This window comes from Rhipicephalus microplus, chromosome 2, assembly GCF_043290135.1.
Source record: "Rhipicephalus microplus isolate Deutch F79 chromosome 2, USDA_Rmic, whole genome shotgun sequence".
NCBI classification, from domain to species: Eukaryota; Metazoa; Arthropoda; class Arachnida; order Ixodida; family Ixodidae; genus Rhipicephalus; species Rhipicephalus microplus.
This window is the reverse complement of record NC_134701.1, coordinates 225,023,720-225,046,055: the sequence shown is the minus strand read 5'-3', so window position 1 is coordinate 225,046,055 and position 22,336 is coordinate 225,023,720. Positions and strand designations below refer to the sequence as shown.

The window sequence follows — 22,336 nt, the reverse complement described above, 5'->3', positions numbered from 1 at the left end:
TTAATAAAAAAGCATCGATGGCGCAACTAATCAAAATCACCACAAAAAGAAAAAAACCTGACGTGATCATTCTGCAGGAGACATTCGACCACGCCAAAATTGCCGGGTATGCCATCCACAAACAACGTACAGAAGGAAAGGGGAGAGACATAGTCGTGACCACATTAGTGAAGAAGGGGCTAGTTGCTATCCCACACATTACGAAGCAAGTCTTGGATATCAAGCACATTCTTATAGAAGTCGTGCCACGCAAAAAAAAAAGGAGAGCAGACTTTTGTCCTAAACGTATACAGCAGCCCGTCTAAAAAGGCCCTAAAGCATAATTTTGAAGAACTGATTAACGAAACGATGTACATCGCAGGCGACAACCAACTTGTTATTGGAGGAGTTTTTAACGCTCCACACACGCAGTGGGGATATGGGCACTCGTCGAAGAAAGGAAAAAACCTTGCCGACCTCATCGAAAAGGCCGAACTAACCATTCTGAATGAGCCAGCCTCGCACACCAGAATCGGTGTAGGTCCGCACAGGGACACCAGGCCGGACCTAACCCTCTGCAAGAACGCCGGGCGAATCACGAGGGAAAATACCTTTGAAGACCTGGGAAGTGATCACAGGATCCTCAGCATCGCCCTAGGCAATCCTCCCACCAGGAATTGCAAACGGACAATAGGGCGCGTAGATTGGGACAAATTCCGCAAAAACAGAAACGAGAAAGAACAGGGACCCATCGAAAACATAGAAGAATGGAACAGAGAACTTTTACGAGACCAAGAAAAAGCCGCAACCGAAATGGAGTGGGATGATGACTGTTTGGCTCGACGAGAAGAGGAAGATGAGTGTGGCGGAACCCTCTCAATGCGGATGGACAGCAGGCTTGCGCACCTTGTCGAAGCCAAAAAATATATTCAGAAACGGCTGCAGAGGCAAAAACACAATCGAAATTTAAGGAGAAAACTCGCTGAGCTAAACAAGCACATCGAAACACACTGTACCCAGCTATGCCATCAGGAATGGGACGAAGTGTGCGATGCCAAGGACGGCAACATAAACACAGGCAAGACATGGAAAATCCTCAAGCACCTGCTGGACCCGTCGGCCACCAAAACGGCGGTGAAAGCGGAAATGACCAAGTTAAGACACAGGTATAAAGGGAACATCCATCAGATGGGTGATGAAATCGTCAAGCTCTATCTCGGCAGACCTCCGGCAGTCGAACACTAGGAATACTCTGATTCTCCCAACGAAGATCTTGACAGAGACTTTTCACAGCAAGAAATCAGGGCAGTCCTGCAGACTATCAAGACCAAGTCAGCTCTAGGTCCCGACAAAGTGTCCAACAATATGCTCCGGAACCTGGACGACCAGGGAACGAGCCGTTTGACAGACTTCATCAACGAGTGCTGGAGAAACAGGAAGATACCCGACGAATGGAAGAAATTCGACGTGATCCTCATTCCTAAGCCGGGTCGACCCCTAGCAATCCAGAACATGCGGCCCATCTCCCTGACTTCTTGCGTCGGTAAAGTAATAGAGCATGCTTGCCTGAACAGGGTTAACGGCTACCTTGAGTGTAACAACGTATACCGCAGCAACATGATCGGCTTCAGAAGAGGGCTCCCCGCACAAGATGCCATGATACAACTAAAGGAGCAAGTCATAGACCCAATCGGACGAGGCATGAGGGCAATAATCGGGCTAGAACTAAGGGAGGCCTTCGACATGATCGAGCACGCAGCCATTCTAAAACGAACTGCGCAACTCGGCCTAGGCGAGCGCACGTACAAGTACATCAGAAATTTTCTTACGGGAAGAACTGCCACGGTTAGACTGGACGAGGAGGAGAGCATCCAAGTGGACATGGGCAGCGCTGGCACACCACAAGGGTCCGTCGTGTCACCGATGCTGTTTAACCTCGTCATGATGGGGTTATCAGAAAAATTTGAGCGAATCGAAGGCATAAATCACACAATTTATGCAGACGACATTACGGTTTGAACTGCGCAAGACACCAGTGAAGGCGAGATGGAGAATAGACTTCCAGAGGCGGTGGATGCAGTCGAGAGTCATCTGGATGGCACCGGATTGGAATGCTCACCGGCCAAATCAGAACTGCTACTATACCACCCCAAAAGACTAGGCATACATTGCAGAAACGTAGCAGAATTGCCAAAAAAAAAATCAGGATAGCCACTAGAAATTGCACGGCGATACTTTTGGTTCAGAAGATCAGAGTCCTGGGTCTCTGGATCGAAGCCAGGGAACCAATGGGGAAACTATAATGTGCCTGGAAAAAAAAAGTCATGGCGGCCGTTAGGCTAATACAAAGAGTATCTAGTAAACGAAGGGGCATTAAAGAAAGAAACGTTGTACGACTCGTCCAGGCCTTCGTGATCAGCCATGTCACCTACGTAGCGGCGTTCGTCCACTGGAACAAAGCCGAGAAAGACAAAGTCGACGCGCTGATTAGAAAAGCGTACACGGCTGCGCTGGGTCTACCGCAATACACAAACAACGAAAGGCTGCTACAACTCGGAGTACATAACACGCTGGACGAGATCGCTGAAGCACAAAGGATAGCGCAACTCAAACGATTGTCTGGAACCATGGCGGGTAGAGAAATCATGGAAAAGATCTCCATTAATTACCACGGAATGAAAGGTCCCAAGGCGCAGATTCACCCGGACGTCCGGTCCGTGATAACTACGGAAAACATCCCAAAAAATATGCACCCTGCACAAAACGTTGAGAGACGAAAAAGCCGCACGAAAATGATCCTTGAAAACCATGGAATGCGGGAGGGTGTGCTTTTTGTAGACGCCGCCCGGTATTCTCGAAATAAAGATATCAGTAATAGGGTTGTGCATGGCTCCTTCTTCGCAATGGCGGTCATAGACACAAAAGAGAAGATCTTGACCGCGGGCTCCGTAAGGACCAGATCGTCGGAGGCAGCGGAAGAAATTGCCATTGCACTGGCTGTAGTCGGTGGTCGAAAACACGACAGATTAATAATCAGTGACTCCAAAATGGCCATTAGGAATTTCACAAAGGGATGGGTCTCCACCGAAGCAGCCAAAATCCTGAACCGCAGAGCAGAAGATATCCGGAACGGCGAAATTGTACCCAAATACCTCAAGTGGATCCCGGCGCACATGGGGGAATTAAACATCGAAGACACAACCATCCCTCAAAACCTCAACGAGAAGGCCCACCGAACCGTGCGAGAACTAACCCACCACGACTCGGATAGCGACGGCCCGGCCCCCCGCACCCACTACAGAAGGGGGGACGACTCCGGTGGAGGCGATGGGGATGATGGAGGTGATGACAATAATAGGGAGTTTTAGTGCTAGGTACGCATTCTCTTGGGGCCTTGCGGGCTTGGGAGCGCGCGGCGTTGCGTGCCCAACCCATACGCAACGGGAATGCCTTTTAGTTGGCGCCACGGTGGCACGCACGCAAACGCAAGCCGCACGAAGTTCACACGTGCTCGCAGAGCCATAGCGTCTTGTCGCGTAAGTATTATTTAAGTCTTTTTATGATTCAAAATGTTAAATTAAACATACATAGTGATCAGGACACTTTTTTTATTGTGTACAGTAATCTAGTATACGCAAAAAAGTGAAAAATACAAGGTTATTGTAACGACAGTGTCGACATCTTGTGACACTTCGTGCAACGGCAGTCATGAACATGTTAGCTTACGCGTAATGTTTTTGAGGTGAAAATGAATAAAAGTGTTACTCATTTTTAATATTGTCACTGCGCAGTTTTTGCGCCAGATGTACAATGCACAATGTTTCTGCAATAACAAAGTGTTGGTTGTCTGTTTCACTATAGCTGCGCTAGATGGCGCCACCTACTCAGCTGGTCTGGGGCTGGCATATGCCTTTTAGTTTTTATGTTCCAGGCCATTCTAGCTTTGGAAATCTGGCTCAAACCGTGTAATCGCTATAAGTGCTCGCACTTTGGCTTATTCAACTCGACGGCTAGAGTATCCGCAGTGCAGATACCGTGAGTTCTTGCGAAGGCGGACCGCGCGGACGCATGGCCCCATCGCCCCAGCGATCTTGCGACGCATCTGTTTGGGGTTTCGCGAATGCGCAATACCGCCGCCCTGACGTCTTGCGTACGCAAGCCGCTTGGGTACCCAGCACTAAAACTCCCTAATGAATATGCGATACAAGACGACAGACAGACTGGTCACGTATCATGACATATTGGCACATTATAAGCGACAACAAGAAGAATATCCGCCACCACACAAACAGCTAGACAGATCTCAAGAAAGATTGGCGAAGATTGCAAACCAGAGCCTTTTCAAATCCAGTACACCTGAACAGAGTAAATTCTAGACAATACCCGCAAACAAGCTGTACCCTCTGTAAGCACGAACACGCAGATATAGCACATATTCTATGGCAATGCACACAGGTCACAGTAATATAGCGAGAGGACAATATAAAACCGGACCTTCTCGAGGAGCGCTGGCTAAGTGCGCTGATTAGCTCAGATCTGCACGACCAACTGTGGGCAATCCAGCGAGCCCGGACAGTGGTGGAAAGGCTACGCCTCGCCGCACAAAACGTCGGGGTGGCCTGAGCCCGGGCCCGTAACCCTGCAGGGTTTCCTTTTTCTTAAATAAAGTTTTTCCGTCCGTCCGTAACGTGAGTGAGCGTTTGCGTTCGCAGCCCGCACGCAGAAAATCCGAAATAGCGTGCGCCGATCATGGCCCGCAAGTGGCCCGCAAACGCTTCTTTCGAGGCTATGGTGCCGCTGCGATCGTGCGTTGCGGTTTGCAGCAGGGCAAACGCTATTCTAAAACTCGTATGGCGCCCGCTACGCCCACAACACACGCAGCGCTTGCAAATAGTATTCTAAAACTCTCTACTAAGAGAAAAAAAAATGGAAGTATATCCACGGAGTGAATGATGGATAGTGGGGCGAAGAATTCGTTCGTCCATTCGTTCTTGCTTCCGTCCGTCCATGCGTCCGTCAGTGTGACCATCCATGCGTCCATCAGCCCTTCCGTGCGTGCGTCTGTTCGTGCGTCCGTCCCTGCGTTCGTCCATGCAGCCGCCTCTGCGTCCGTTCATGCGTCCATCCATGCATCTGTCTATGTGTCCATTCGTCCATCTATTCAACACTCCAAGTACCACCATCTCGCATTTTTTTTATTGATATGATATATAAGGAGATGTTGGCGCACCATTATGGCGCCGGCTACTCCTTAGCCGTTAATTGAAACTTGAACACGTATCTTGAAGCAAAAACATACAAAGCAGTGCATGGAAAATAGAAAACTCAGGCACAGATATGTAAAGACACACTTATACGTACATATCACAATGGTAAGTAAATGTTTGAAAGTCATTGTAAGAAGTCTCTGGAAACAACAAAACACAAACAACAAACACAAAATACAACAACAAAATAACAAAGCACTCGTCTGGTCCTTATAAAGATGCATTCGCTCGTATGTACATAATAGTCGACACGTCATTCATTTCACAACACACACGTGATAGGTGTCACATGATACTGTATATAATAAGTACATGTGTTACAGATGAAAGCTTGTTCTTTGTTAATACTTGTCAGCAATCCCGCTGTCTTGTAAAAAACGTGTTAATGCTCTTAAAGCGTGGGACTGTAAAAACTCCAGTTGGCCACGGGCCCAGAAGTTTTTTCATGCTAAATGGTCTGTGGTCCAATGCGAACAGTTCGCTTTTAAGACGGCGTCTTGGCGTGTCATGATGTGGGCAGTCTATGAGAAGGTGGCATACGTCTTCATCTATAAATCCACAATCGCATTCGGGAGTTTCAGCTCTGCCGATTCTGTGCAAAAAATGTTTTGTGTATGCGGTGCCTAGCCTCAATCGGTGAATTAGAGTTTCCATCCTTCTATCTAATGCCAGCGAAATTTTGAATTCAATAAATGGATCGATGTGGTATAAATCGCAGCTCTTTGTACTTTGGTCAAACCAAGCAGTTTTGCTCATTCTGAAAGTTGTATTCTTTATAATACTACGCAATTCATTTTTCGAAATCGGTAAAGAAACAGTAACGTCTTTACGATGTGCTTGTCGTGCTGCTTCATCGGCAGCTGTGTTTCCAGGAATGTTGCAGTGGCCAGGTATCCACTGGAATTCGATCTCATGTTGCGCCTTCTTTGCTTTAGTGAGCTCCTTCAGCGTTTCGTATGTCATACTATCACTTATTACTGTCCTGTTTGTACTGGAGAGTGATCTTAATGCGGCCTGTGAGTCACTGAAAAGTACCCATTTTCTAGCGTCTGCTACCGAGTTTATAAACTTTAGAGCATACAGAATAGCGAAGAGCTCAGATGTTGTAGATGACGTCGTGCGGCATATTTTAAACGATTCCTGAATATTGAGCTGCGGTATGATAAATGCCGATGTTGAAGACGTTGTAGTACTTGAGCCATCTGTGTAAATATGTATGTACCCTGGATACCGCATGTGTATCTGATAAAGCGCTAGTTGTTGAGCAGCTTGGATGAACATGTCTTTCTTTCTAATAATGCCATCCACTGAGAATTCAATGCTTGGTATAACAAGCACCCATGGAGGATAGTCCATTTCAGAGTTCCAAAATTCATGGCTGGGTAATATATGTACATTACTCTGGACTTCGTTATGAGCATTGCTTTTATCTCTTAGTAAAATCTCCAGCGCCAATGGGTGGTCCCTGTGTTGCGTCTGTAAGCGAAAAAAATGGCGGCATGTTTCAATTGTTCTCATGACTGGAAAGGGTGGTTGTCGAGTCTCTGCTATGACAAGGCTGCTGGAAGTCGCTCGTGGAACACCTATGCAGACGCGCAGTCCCCTAGCTAATAGTCTTTGAAGTCGCTCCTCTGAAGTGCGGGAAAGGCCGTGTAACACTGCTGCAGAATATGCAACTTTTTGTCGTATTAAAGCATTGTGAACAGCGAGCATGGATGATACAGATCCGCCCCATGATGTGCCAGCAATTCTGCGGAGTATATTCACTAGTGTATTCACCTCGTTTTCGAGTTTCTTTATGTGAGGCTCCCATGATAGCTGCCTATCAAGTATTACTCCGAGAAATCGATGCTGTGTCACAATCATTAGTGGTTCTTCTTCTAAATTGAGATTGAAGTTCTTTAACTTCTTTCTTACGGGTGAAGGGCAATACAGCTGTCTTTGCGTGCGATAGAATCATTCCTCTTTCTTTTAAAACGTTGTTGACAATATTTATTCCGTCTTGCAATGCAATCTGAATTAACCGTATGTCCGTGCCAGATGCCCAAATGCACACATCATCTGCATATAAGGAGTATTTCAACCTTGAAGGCAGTCTTTTAGCTAAATCAGCCATAACATAGTTGAAAAGAAAAGGGCTGAGTACGCTTCCTTGTGGCACTCCCTGTCTGACGTCGTGTTCTGCACTTTTTCCTTCGCTTGTCTGAATGAATATTTTACGACCTGATAAAAATTTGGATACCCACCGCAAAGACCTGCCGGATAGTCCGTGTTCCAACATACTCAGCAGAACATGAGTGTGACTGACTGTGTCAAATGCCCTTTTGATGTCCAAGAACACTGCGACCGTCAAACTACCACAGGCGCGTTCATGCTCCACATACGTTACTAGGTCCAGTATTGCATCCATTGTGCATCTCTGTTTCCTAAATCCTGTCAAGTAGTTGGAGAATACACCAGTTCTGTTGCACCACCATTGAAGTCGCGCATCAATCATTTTTTCCATTACCTTACATAAACAGCTTGTCAGACTGATTGGACGGAAGGATTCAAGGTTCAAGGGTGTCTTAGCCGGTTTTAAGATCGGAATTATGCGAGCAGACTTCCAAGACTCGGGTACAATTTCTTGCGTCCATAGATTATTGTAAATATCTAAGAGAATAGTTGTGCCTGTGGGCCCAAGGTTCTTTAGCATATTGTACGTAATGCCGTCCGGTCCAGAGGCCGATTTTTGACGACATGATGCTATAGCACAATGCAGCTCCCTTAACGTAAATACAGGGTCTAGCTGAGGATGCTCGGCCCAAAAGCAAGCATTAATTTTCTGGCTGGCTAATGCAACAGAATTATCAAATAAGGTACATTGTGATGCGGCGGGCTTACTGATAAGTTGACAAAATTCATCTGCTACCACAGCTTCCGGTTTGTCCAAAGCTACAGCAAGAGCACGAAATGGGAAGCTCTGTGATACAGGGCCACTAAGTGCTCGAATTACAAGCCAAATTCTTGGAACAGGTGTGTGGGGAGAGAGCGTGCCACAGAAATCACGCCAGCGTCGTTTACCTAAATTTTCTAGCCGTCTGCGCATTACACTGTGGATTTTCTGTGCATTTTTGTATGCTTCTAAACTTCCGCTGCGTCGATATGCCCTTTCTAAACGTCGTCTGATGGCTCTTAGATGTTCATACTCTCCATCGACTGCAGCATAGTCTTTTGGAATCGGGACTTTGTACATTTATTCGCATTATCTTGCAAAAATTCAGTAAACCTTTCAACTGTCGTGAGTTCACTATTTTGGTTTGTTATGTGGTGCCGAAAAGCTTTCCAGTTCGTCAATTTGCTGTAGCGTCTGGTGTCGTCTTTTCGCAAGTAGGGGTGACTTATTAGAATGGGAAAATGGTCACTTCCACGTGTTTCTACATCCGTCGTCCATACCACACCATTCACTAGATCTTGGGAACACAAGGTTACATCGATGCAACTAGAGTAATTATGCCCTCGGAGAAAAGTTGGGGAGCCGTCATTTAAAATTGTCAAATTGCATTTGTCTGCGGCACACTCAACAATGTTCCCACGTGCATCACATCGATCACTACCCCAGATTATGTTGTGCGCATTAAAGTCTCCGCATATAAACGTATATGAATTAGAAATGTTGAAGATATTTGTTAGCTCTTCCACCGAAATGCGGCTTGAAGGTTGTAGGTAAAAATTGATCACTGTAAAGCACTGCTCACCAAAGGATACTTTGCAAGTGACGAATTCCGGGAAGTCCGAATCACTTGAGTTAACTTGATGAGAAGGTAGGTCCTTTCTGACGCACAAATGTACTCTGCTAGGACCACTTCGACGAGATGACTTATATATCACGTAGTTGGAGAGGCGGAAATCATCATTCATTCTTGCCTCTTGGATGCAAAGTATTGGAAAGTTATACTGCAGAAGGAGTTTACGGAAGTCAGCACACTTCCTTCGAAGACCATTGGCATTTCACTGGTATATGGAGACATCTTTGTAGCGCTTATTCATATGCTACTTGTCGCACGTTTGACCCGGACTGTTGACACAGTAGTGCTTCCAGAGGCAGCAGGGCTTTTACTTCTGGCAGGTTGTTTGCTTCCGGTAAAGCAGACAGGATTGCCTTAAGTGCTGCGAAAAGCATTGGCAGAATCAATTGCATGACTGATGCAGAGGCACGGTCTCCATTGAATGGTTGATTTTCTGAGGCCTGTTGAGAATGACGTGGCGTTTTGGGGCGAACACTGGCACTGTCGGTTTTGCTACTTTCCGGCAGAGGACCCGTGGGCGTTCGTAGCTTTGACGCGTAGGTTGGGTTACTTGAAGGTACTTCTCGTGAGTGGTCTCTCGAGTGTGCTCTTGGCGTCTCTCTTGGCGGTTCTCTTGGCGTGCTTGTCGGCTGTTGTTGCGGTGGCCGCTGAGGTGGATCACGTACAGGATGAACAATCTCAAGGTTTGGAGATGGTTCATTGGGGCGCGGTTTTCTTCCATGGATGAGCTCATGCTGACGCATTTTTGTAGCAGCTTTACTTTGCGGGCAGCCTGAATATGAGGCAGCGTGATTACCTGCACAGTTTGCACACTTAGGCTGAAGAACAGACTTGCACTCCTTATGATGGTGTTCTTCTGAGCAGATCTTACACCGGCGTGTGTTACGGCAACTTTTCGCCATGTGTCCGAATCGCTGGCAGTTATAGCACCGAAGTGCTGGACCAAGATATTCTTCCACTGGGTGACTGGTGAATCCTAAGTAGATTCTTCCTGGAATCGGGCGGTCATCTCGAAAAGTCAGGATCACTGAGTGAAGTGGACGCGTCGTTACTCCTCCATCTTCCTGGCGGTAGTATTTTATTTGCCGTCGCGCCGATATAACCCCTGCATCTCTCAAGTACTCTAGGAGTTGTTCGTCTGAATACTGCAGAGGAACATTTTTTACTTTCCCAACGTTCCGAGTGTATGACTCTGGGATGAAAGGCTTAACTTCCAGGCCACCTACATTTGAAAGCATCAGAAGTCGCTTAGCTGAACTTAAGGAAGCAACGCTGACACTAAAGCTTCCATCTCTGGTCGTTCTGAATGACTGCACTTTTTCTTTAGCAGCGGAAACTACTTCAGCTGACACTCGATTAAGGTTCACTTTCCAGAAGCTAGCACCTTCAGCTGTTGGACGAAAGACGACTGGGATACCCTCTGCTCGTTTCTTTTTATAAGTAACCAACGTAAATGGTTCATCTTCGCCCATGTCTTCTTCATCACTTAGGTGATAAGTTGGCGTTTTATCGTCGAGAGGATTCTCTTCTAAGCGAGGCTTCTTGCTTTCAGCTTCATCGTCTTCCAATGCTGCTGTGCTCGCTTGAGCCATTTCGTGGTTGTGAATTTGCAAACGTGCCGGCTTTATGATGCTTGGACGCACCTGTAAGCCCCCAGGCTTTTCATTGTGTCCTGCAGTATCACTCATGTGGTTTAACGCACTTGGACGAGCATAAGGCTCGTGGCGATGGCTACCAACCACCGTAGTGGTCGCGTACTAGCCAAATCTTTGATAACGGAACCTCGTACCTGTAGAGCGCCGAGCCCTCGAAGTCTTCACCCGGCGTCTTGTCGGCACACCGCGAAGAAAAAACGGTGCCACGTTCTTCGTGGTTCCTCGCGACGCTAGCTGCGTCGCAGCGGTGACGGCGGTGTCTACGGCGAACGCTATGCAGGTGGCTCTTCTTCCGGCGCAGCGAACACAAAAACGGACATAAAATGGTCAAATGCAAGTCCTCCCACCAGATTTTTCGTCAGGATGGTCGCGATGACTTGTGGCGTCGATTCGTAACGACAAATACGCTGGATATCACCATCTCGCATCTTTTCATCATATATTCCCCATATAGAAGCACCGCCATCCAGCGGACATTCCAAGGACTAAACGAGAGGTGGCACACGCACACTTTCTTACGGCTTGCGCTTCGGGTCCACTTTCCACCTTTAACCACCTCCAGTTCATGGTATATACTAGTTCACTGTATTCATGGCACTGTGGCCGAACGCTCGCTATACCTTTCGAAAACCAAGGAGGTTACGCCCAGCGAGTATGACGTAGCAAACTTTTTCAGTCAGATAGTGCTCAATGTACATGCCAATGGCTGCTAATGGGAAATGAGAGGCGGAGAATTCGGCTTTTACTTTCTTACGGCTTGCGCTTCGCATCTACTTCCCATTTTTAACCACGTCGAGTTCATTCATGGTATATACAAGTTCATTGTATTCATGGCACTGCGGCTCAACGCTCGCTAAACCTTTCTAAAGCTAAGGAGGTTACACCCAGCGAGTATAACGTAGCAACCCTTTCTTGTCAGATAGTGCTCAATTTACATGCCAATGGCTGCTAATGGTGATCGCAGCAAGCGCGTTAACTAAAAGCCGAATGCTCCTGTCTCTCATTCCCCATTAGCAGCCATTGACATGTACATTGAGCACTATTTTTTATTGTTCAACAACGCACAGAAGAAGTCTCTCACCGACACCACCTTGGAGGTCAAAATGTTGAAGTTTATAAGAAGTTTCGCCCCTAAAAAAAACAAAAAAAAACTGTGAGAGGGTTGATATATAGAGACGCTATCACAAAAAGAAAGAATAGTAAAGCTACAAAACGTCATAGAAGCCTTCGCGAGCTGCCTCGTTTTCCACGCGTCATTCCATTGTCAAATACCACATTATTTGTTATAACAAAGTTACCATCACAACGGCGTCCTCAGTACGTTGGAAATGACGGGTATTAATGCATGTAAGCTTCCTGTGCGGCAGGGCTTCAAATTTATTTCATTGAGCAGCCTTCAGACGGTTAGGTGAGCCCACGAAAATTGAGTTGAGAGTAAGCATTAATTCATTGTATTTTGTTATATTTACGTTGAATAACTTTGGACTGCGTGTACCTATCGCAGCTTTTCTTGCAGCACTTATCTCTGAAGCCTCCAGTGCACGCAACCAGCTATAAAACATTTAAAACAATGGGGTCGTGAAAAGTGTTAGACGGTCCCTTTATTTTCACCAAAGGGTAAACTTGGCCGCTTTGAGTTGTATCCATTAGATGGGTGTATTTATTAAGCAGTGTGGGAGGCATAGAAATAACTCGAGATAACCTGCTTTCTTTAAAGTAGCACAAATAGTATCGTCTTCCTTGCACTAACGTTAGTAAGCAGCCTTCAGATTGCGTTAACATTGTGAAAAAGATGGCTAATCAGTGTGCTTCGAAAAATCATTGTCTAGAGTGTTTCCTCATCGCGTAATTTAACCCAAGGTTGATATGGCCAACGCCCTCGGCAGTTTTTAGGCTATTGATTCTTAACTATGAAATAAAAACTACTGGGAAAATTAAAGCGTTTGTCAAAAATCCCGGCCAAATATCGTATCACACAAATGCCGACATCGGCAACATGGCGAAATGGTAGCTATAGTCCACAGCAAAAAAAAAAATGGTTCCAAATCTGCATGTTACACCGCGAATGTAGAAGAAAGACGATAATCTTGTGTCTGGAGAGAGTGAAAAAAACGTTTATTTGATGTTCTGCGCAAGAAAATCGCTAAATGGTATTCAGGAGGCGCTGCATTAGAGTGCCTCGAGCGTGTAGCGGAGGCGAACGAGCGCATCGAGGCACGCTAGACACAAGCGCCATCTGGCAGTTGTCTTCGAAAACGAAGGCGTGCAGACTGCGGAGAAAGATGCGCGCCAGTCTCGGAGGTGATAAGGTGTAGAACGCAAAACGATGGGCAGATGCCACCACCGTGACGTCATGGTAAAGCGTTGGAAACACCTTTTTAAGCATCGCGTTGGACTGTCAGCGCAGTGGGATAAACGCTACATTCCTTAGAGTTACTTGTGTTTGCCTCTTCTAGTATAAAGGCAGACATACAAAACTTCGAAGTGTTGTTATGGCGCCTCAGATATGTGCAATAATTACTTTTTAATTTTAGAATCTCACAACTATGAACGCTAAACGTTGCGCAATATTGGTGGGCGCTCCGAATGGGGTTGGCCGTTTGGTGCCGTTTGAGGTATCGTTAGGGTTGACAAACAGACAATTGTACAGACAGACCAAAATTTTTCCGTCGAATGTTTTTCCGTCAATTTTCTGTCAAAATTTTTTCGTCGAGAAAGACTATCGTCTTTAAAAACTCATCTCGGTAAACACTGTCTTGTACAGACTCTTCCGTGAACGGGCCGCCAAGCTCGGCTTGACGGTCCCTACGTGGGACTACCCGGGTGGCGCAGGGTCTCCCCTGCGTCTTCTCAGGACCAAAATAAAGTTTTAATCAATCAATCAATCTTTTTTCAAAGTATATTCTCTTAGCAATGAAGATAAACCAATTACATTCACCGTGTTTTCTTGAAACATATATGTTGATGTTTTACGTGTCAATGTCGACTTTCTGGTTGTTAAGTATTTGCTTTAAAAATTGGGGGACCCATAAGCTCTGCCTTTAAGAGGTGAACGCGATATCAAAATCCGGCCCCTAGTGCACCCTTCAACCGCTAAGTGTATACCTAATAATATGCCTTGTTAAATACACACACACGCGCGTGCGCGCGCTCACACAATAGATTCTACCAGCGAGCGCGTGAATATGGTACATACAGGTTTTTGATCTAAAGCAAGAGTTGCATGGCCTCCAAGATACACGCCGTGCGCTCGCCATCTCGGTGGCCATTAGGAGTCTCACAATGCCTCACAGATAACAGCACATTATCTAGCGTTTGTTGTTGGCTTTATCAATTCCTCTGGAAAGTCATGACATGTTTTCTACTAGATGGACATAGTTGTCTATTTTTGAGCTGTTTAAAAGTTCCTCTTTGTTTTTAGCGGCGATGGCTGCACTATCCAGGCCTTTTTTGACGTAGCTTGAGGCCTCCCGAATGTGCCTACAGATCGCCGAATAGGCTCGTTTTGGTCATGACAGCTGTCGAACAAAGTGCGTTAACGGGGCCCTGAAACACTCAAGTAACCATAGAATGAATTCACTAAACGAGCTTATCGCCTCACGAATTCAACACCGAAAAAATTTTAAGAATCCGTCTAGTGCGAGTGGAGTCAGAAAGGTTTGTCGCATGCTGCAACTGCATTCTCTCTTCTCTCGTCCCGACGAAATCCCTGCAAGCTAAGCAGGGAGGGGTTGAAGGGGCAAAGAAACTACGTCACCCGTGCCTCGTGACCTTGAGCAATTTTTTTTCTTTTTTTATTATTCGAATGCGCGCCTTTTTAAGTGTGATCGCTCGCGCACGCGTGGACAAGTAGCGGCTTCCCGCGGCCATCTTTGTAACGAGCTTTTTCGCTCACGCACGATTTTTCGCTTACAACCAATGGGGCCGACGCCGACGGTGGAAGTTCTGCGACACGAGCTCTCTGACGCTATCGTGTTGATACATGAAATGCCCACTGGCTTACACTGACCTGATTAACTCACAAGACGAGTGCGAGGTTAGAATCGTTATTTCAAGCATAGGTTCAATAACGGGTCGAATCAGATAAATTACAAGTCGACTACAAGCTTTGGTGCACCCATATGCTTAACAATTATTACTTACATCGTGCTTTGAATTGATGAAACAGAGATGTAAAATGTTGAAAAAATGTCCTATCATTAAAGTCGACGGGTTTTCCATGTGTTCGCGAACACTTCTTGCGAAAGACGAGAAATGGGTACTTAGCTCCAGTGTAAAAAAAAAAAAACATTTTTTGCTTTGCAGTGTATTCTAGATGTCATGAAGCTACCACTCTCGATTTACAATAAGATAACCTTTAGCGTGTATATAATATCAATTAAGTCCAAAAATCGCGAACTATCTTTCCGAGGGGAACCATGATGGGATGCGAAGCAGCATCGGTGCTCACGCCGTTGACCCGGTCGAAACGTGTGTCGACGCGATTTATGGCAGAACGGTTTGAAGTGAAACTCGGTGTAGCCTTCACACTTTGTGCGGTCGAGTAAACGTTTCTTTGAAATGCAAAGACGTAGGAGACGGGTTGGGTGTCATGTAGGTTTCATCGCAGACAACAAGCCGAAACACACGACGTGCAGTCGAGCGTTGCGGTTGGTGGAGAGGCTGAAGAAAGAGAAAGGTGTTGGGAGTAGCCGGCAGCTGTAGTGGGTGAAGGAAAGAGTGACGTCAACTGGCGGCTGCGACTTGACCTACTTGGCAGCGTTCCAACAACTGCGCTGGGGGAACGCTGTGCGGAGTGTTGACACGGAGAGACTGACATAGGCTACTTACAGCGTTACATAGGCTACTCAAAGAGCTGCTTCGCATATAAATAAACCCTTTGCATATAAATAAACACATAAATAAACACTTTTATTTATAAACATGATTATAATGTTTGGACGTGTCGTTTACCTTCGTCATCTATTCACGTCACGTGATACCAAATTTAGTATATGTCGAGCTAGCGAAACGGCCACGAGTCCGCTATGAGCGTGGCATGTTGTCATGTTCTTACATGACACGCGTGTCAGGATTATCGTGTTTGCGCCAGTCATATATTTTGTCATCCATTTATGCCCCGTAACACCGAATTTGGTATATGTGGAGCTAGCAAAACGGCCGCAAGCGCATTGTGAAGGGCCCAACATACTACAACGTAGCGTTGACGTGCGCGCACGCTGGGCACTGCGACGCTCGGTTTGCGAAAAGTGAGCACTCTATGGTCTGACGCCAGGCGCGACCGGTGCGACCAGCGTTCGTCGGCGCGGCCCTACGAACAACGGCGCGAAACGCGACATGCTGCATTTCGCACCGATGCGTTATCCAGGCAACACTGTGTTCCTTTTTTTTCGTGACGGAGGGACGGCGGACGCGCTGAAACGCGCATGCGTCAAAGTAACGCAGCGCGGCGCGCGCCTGCGAGTATAAGGCAGGACCGGCGCCTGGCGTGGCACACGCACCACGTCACGTCGAAATCTATTGGCGCCTTGACTGTCGCATGTAGTCATGTTTTCACATGACACACATCTCATGAATACCATGTTTGCACCAGTCACATACCTTCGTCATCCATTGGCGTCACGTAATACCAAATTAGGCATATGTGACGCTAGCGAAACGGCCACGAGCGCATCATCAGTGTGGCACGTTGTCATGTTGTTACATGACACGCATGTCGTGATTATCTTGTTTGAATGTGGTATCTACCTAAGTCGTTCGTTCGCGTTGCGTAATTCCGAGTTTGGTACATGTGAAGCTAGCGAAAGGACCGTGAGCGCATCATGAGCGTAGTATGTAGTCAAGCTGTTACATGTCACGCATCTCATGTTTATCATGTTTGCACCAGTATCATACCTTCGTCATCCATTCACGTCCCGTAATACCAAATTTGGTATAAGTGAAGCTAGAGTAACGGCCGGCAGCGCAATATGAGCGTGGCATGTGGTCATTTTGTTACATGACAAGCATCTCATGATTATCATGTTTGCACCAGTGACATACGTTCGTGATACATTCACGTACTGTAATACTAAATTTGGGTATATGTGACGCTAGCGAAACGGCCGCGAGCGCATCATGAGCGTGGCATGTAGTTAAGCTGTTACATGACACGCATGTCATGATTTTCATGGTAGGGTTTGTCGCTTGTGTTCATCATGCACTCGTGCCATACCATACCAGTTTTGCAACATGCCATGTGAACTAAACCACCGCAAGAGCTTCAGGGCCATGACATGCAAATCATGACATTCATGACATACTTGTCATGGTTTTCATGTTATGGCTAGTCAAATATATTTTTCATACAGTCATGTTATGCCATACCAAGTTTGGTATTGATACCATTATCGAAACGGCCAAGAGAGCTGAAAGTCGTCGGTGGCTAGATAGATAGATACGCTCAAAGTCGCCGAAGTTCACTAGAAAAAATTAATAATAGACCTACCACAATGACTACGTCCGTACTTTTGGTCCCTCTGCATCGAAGTCAGTGAGAAAGGTTTTCAAGGTTTGAAAGTGAGATTTCTCACGTGCTCTTTACAGCCGACGGCCGTGTGGAATGTTGAATTTCCATGAAATAAGCCATACGCAACCAATATCGTGTTCGACAAACAGGAAGCATTGTGAGAAGTTCGATTGCCCGACAGTTTTTTCTTGGTTTAAGAAACAGACTCACCATCTGAGCGGCTGCTGTGGCGGTTGCTTCGTGAGGCTGCGTCTGCTGCTGTGGCTGCTGCTGTGGCTGAGAGACCGTCATGAGGGGTGTGTAGGTCATCTTGTCTTCGGAGCTCTCGAACTCCGCGTCGAGGGGTGGGTCCGGTTCCTCGGATTTGCCAGGCACCATGGCGGTAGCGTCAAAAGTGTTCATCATTCCCTGGTCCAGGCCAAACGCGTCGCTGGTCAGCTCTTCCTGCGAGTGCCAGAATGGAAAAGCGTGTGCCTTAGTTGACTAAATTGCTCAATGCTGAATGTTGTGGGTCCAGACTCCACCAACGGAAACGACCAAATTTTCGCCCACCTAAATTAACTTTAATATGTCATTACTACTACACTACAACTAAAGAGAGCAATTAAGAGCCCTTTGCTTTCACGAGCCTCATTTTATATGGGATTAATTTGGTTGTGTCTAACAAGAGAACGACTCTCGGGAAATAGTTTCGTTGCTTTCATTCATTGCGGAGAAAGGGCGACTTGACAAAGGTTATAGGCAAGCAATTTAATGAATGACGTTGCTTGCACAAAGTTGCACAGTTCATCGATAATGGTTATATCACTTACAAAAATCAAAGCGATGACGCAATTTTAACCTTGCCTTACTATAATCATGAAATCACTGTCGGGTGACTAAATAAAGTTAAATAGAAACACAAAACTGTACCCGATTCAGGTTCTCGCTATCCTTATGTGATGCGAGCGGAGTCAAGGTAGCAATCTGAGGGGTCAAAGATTGTCCTGAAGCTATGCGCAATTTTCGACAAACAAGTGACCTACTGAAAAATGAACATTTTGTTGTAATAGATGAATATAAATTTTGCCTTCGATGCAACTCGAGGGTTTCCGACTGCCTCTTCCCCGGGTAGCCGTCCGTCCAGTGTGCGGCCCCAGGCTCTGAGAAAGAAAAACCAAACACCGGGACAATTTCGCTGCTTTGGGAGCAAATATCCAACAATTAAACAACAATAATAGGTGCTAGTCAACATTAGTCAGTGCAGGTACATGCGGTTAAACATGGTGGTTAACCCAGGTTGGTAGGTAGTACCAGAAAGCGTGGTATATTTGCGCTAAGAACGTGCTTTTTCCAATATAAGTCTCTCACTTCATCATGGGAGCACTCACAGCGTCTGAGCAATGCCCGAGGCTGGTATGCCAGCTGCCGTCGCCTGATCAGCATCCAAGGGCACCAAGGTGTACTGGGTTCCTGCTTTCAAGTTGACCATGGAACTGGCGTCGACTTCGATGTAGAAATGCGGCTTCTGGCCTGCTGCGATTGGGCTCAAGGAGCTCCCGCTGCTGCAACTGGGCCCTGCGTTTGGGGTTGCCGTTCTGCAAGATAAAAAAAGAACATAAAGAAATTAGCTCAAATATCAAATGCGAAAGCATTTCTTAGTCGTGCTATGTCAGGCGTCCGCCGGAATTCTTCCACTGCCCTACTCAATAGGAACAGCTGCAGGAGCGTACATTGTTGATGCAATAACGCTGAAGATCGTGTACCGCAACACTGCTCCCGTTGGCGTCTACGGAGGGGGTCGTTCCTTGTGCTTTGCCTGGGTAATAGACGCGTTCATGTATAATACCCTATTGACTGTGGAAAAACAGCGTTCTTAGCTGAATAAAAAATGCGTTTCCCCCACTTGGATTCACGAACGTCAGACGCCCTGAGTGAGTGAGTGGAAACATTTATTTAAAAAAAAAGAAGAGGAGAGGTGCCGACTAAGTGTGAACTGAAATTCAGGAAATGGTTTCTTGACTTTGCGTTGTTCCAATCACCCCGAGCACCTGCGCATCCGTACTTTTTTTTTTAAATAAATATCAACGCTTAGGATAAGCTTCTTGTTCTTTCCCTTAAAGGGCCACTCACTAGGTTTGACAGTTTTGAGCTGACAAGCGCAATGCGTAGAGGAGGCGTTCATGATCACGTCTGCCAAACTTTGCAACGCTACGCGCCGCGGAAATGGGTCAAATTTCAACATGAAAGCTGCTCCCCCTCCCCTCTGCCAACGCACACGTAGAGAATGAGGGCATGACGTAGGCGTAGGAATGGCCCTACGTACACGGCAATGCAGGGACGTTGGTCCTCTGCGTGGACGAGTCTGCTCTGACGTTGTCAACAGTATACCACGTGACCTGGCAAAAAATTATTCAACACAACATGCGTAATTTATGTATTTGTTTCTTTAAGACATGAATAAAACTTGAAATAAATAATGAGACGCAATAAAATATTGTGCGCGTTTTCCTTTAATTTTTTTCCCGTGAAATGCTGCGAGATGCGGGGCTATTGCACCAGCGTTGCGCATGCGTTCGTGTCCCCGCGGTCAGCGCATTGAGCAGACGACCGCCGTGGAACGCTCTTACGCGTTCACGCACTCATTGTGCACATGTACTCTACCGCGTCTAAGCCAGCGTTTCCAAACCATCCCGCAGAAACAGGCAGAAGGCCCTAAATAACGCTGGTCAACAAAGCAACGCTGCTCACGTGCTCAGGGGCTGGGCTTGTTCGGCACGTCATGCGCTCTTGGTCGGATGCCGGAGAGGGTGGGGAAGAGGTTTGGCTTGCGAAGGCTACGCGGAGGAGCGGCAAGGGTTTCGAGCTCGCCTCTTCTTACCCTTGTTTCGCGCCGCTTCAAAAAACCTGTTTTCTCCACTCGTAATGAACCGATACTAAACATTTTTGTGCCAAAACGTTCCTCATCGGACACCCAACAACTTTCACTGTCTAACTAAAATTCGCTATGGGGCCTGCTGAATGTGACCTTTTAAACCGTGGACATTTCATTCATTTCTTCCCACATAAATGTCAAATTTATTGCACGGTGGTTGTACGAAAAAGTACATGTTGGATGCATTCGCGAAACCGAAACCGAAATCACACAAAAACGGACTACTTGGCGTAGTAACACCTGTGCAGAAGCTCCGCCACCGTAGCTTTGGCTCTGCTGCCACAGAAATTTGTCGCCGAGTATAGTGCTGGAAACTCATACCGCATTTATCACGACAGAAAAGCGCCACGTGTGGCAAACGGCGCTACTGGCTGCACGATGTAAAAAAAAAAAATTGGCAGCTCCCACGTGCAGTGGGAATTGATAAAAAGCGAAGCACGAATGAGAAAGGTTGAAAAGTCACTTTAAAATCAGCACAACGTTACGAGGTGGAGGTAAATGAAGCGGTACTTGACTTCCGTGTCATGATTATCATGTTTGGATCTGTAGTTTACCATCGTCATCTATTCACGTCATGTGATACCACATTTAGTAGATGTGGAGTTAGCGAAACGCCCGCAAGCGCTCTATGAGCATGGTATGTTGTCGTGTTCTTACATGACACACGTGTCAGGATTATCATTTTTGCACCAGTCTTATATTCTGTCATGCATTGACGTCACGTAACACCAGATTAGGTTATAACGGCCGTGAGCGCATCATGAAGAGAGAGAGATAGACTTTATTAATTTCCGGCAGATTGCTGGGATGGGCTCCCACCTAGGGGCCAACGGAGAGACCGTGTCTCCCGGCAGCTTCCTTGGCCTGCTGGATCGCCCAAAGTTGTTTGTCCAGGCCCGAACTGAGCAGCGCAGTCCGCCAACGCGCCCGAAGGTCTTCATTGGAGGCCGCGATCCCAGAATTTTTGAATAATGCTGGACATTCCCATAGTATATGGTCGAGAGTGGCTCTGGTGGTACAGTACTGGCATAGATTAGAACTATAGACGTCAGGATATATGTGGTGCATGATGACAGGGTTCGTGTATGTGCGTGTTTGTAGCTGTCGCCACTGAACGGACTGGGCCCGATTTAGCTTGGAGTGAGGCGGAGGGTATTCCCGCCTTTGCAGTCGATAGTGTTGAATTATGTCATTAAATTTAGTGAGCCGATCGTCCCATTCCCACACCGGCGCAGAAAGGTCCGTTTGGGTGGCCGCTTCGTCTGACGTGACTCGGAACGTAAGACCTCGAGCCACGTTGTGCGCCACTTCATTCGGATTGGCCTCCGCGTTACCTAGTGGTGTGTGGGCAGGGAACCACAAGATGTGTACGTATTTGTCCGCCTCGTGAATTTAGCCTGTATTAAGAATCCGCAATGCCTCGGGGGAGATTCTGCCGCTGGCGTAGTTTCTAACGGCTGTCTGCGAGTCGCTGATTACGCATGAGGCGTTAGTGTGGGCTATGGCCATCGCGATAGCCACTTCCTCTGCCGTTTCTACGTTCCGTGTCATGATTGACGCGCTGCTTTTGCATTGTTGTGTGTGGTCTACGACAGCAGCCACGAAGTGGTGACGCTCCTGGTAGCGTGCTGCGTCGACAAAGACTGCCTCATGGTTGCGCCCAAACATCTTTGACATGGTCCTGGCTCTACTGACACGTCTGCCCTTGTTGTGTTCAGGGTGCATGTTTCTTGGTATGGGTGGTACTGTTAGCTTAGCACGGATAGTGCGTGGTATGTCGTGTTTGTTTCCGTGTTGAGTGTGGTAAGTAATACCGAGATTACATAGAATCTGGCGGCCTGGCTTAGTCTTGGCTAAACGCTCGAATTGGGAGATTTGTTGAGCCTCAATAAGTTCCTCAAGGGTATTGTGTAAACCAAGTTGAAGGAGTAGTTCGGTGCTGGTGTTTTGAGGCAAACCTAGCGCTTGTTTGTAAATTTTCCTAATTAGGCAATTGAGTTTTGACTTTTCCGCGGTGAACCATCGGTGGTACGCCGCTGTATAGGTGATGTGAGTTAGAACGAACGCTTGGATCAAACGGATGATGCTGGCCTCTTTCATGCCTTTGTGTTTATTGGTAATGCGCCTAATGAGGCGCATCGTGTTAGACACTTTGGCTTCAATGTTGCGAACTGTCTCTCCGTTGGTACCCTTACTTTCTATGATCAAACCTAGCACTCTGATTT

The 22,336-nt window shown here is 46.8% G+C and overlaps 1 protein-coding gene across 1 annotated transcript in view; it reads right to left on the bottom strand.

The window, feature by feature from the left end:
- The window catches only part of LOC142793894 (uncharacterized), a 61,389-nt gene that overhangs the window by 8,241 nt on the left and 30,812 nt on the right, over positions 1-22,336 (bottom strand). The window contains exons 3-5 of the mRNA XM_075885820.1: positions 18,568-18,774; positions 18,267-18,339; positions 17,408-17,641 (exon numbers count right to left, since the gene is read on the bottom strand). Coding sequence (XP_075741935.1) covers positions 17,408-17,641; positions 18,267-18,339; positions 18,568-18,774 — 514 coding nt within the window. The remainder of the gene's footprint in view (positions 1-17,407; positions 17,642-18,266; positions 18,340-18,567; positions 18,775-22,336) is intronic.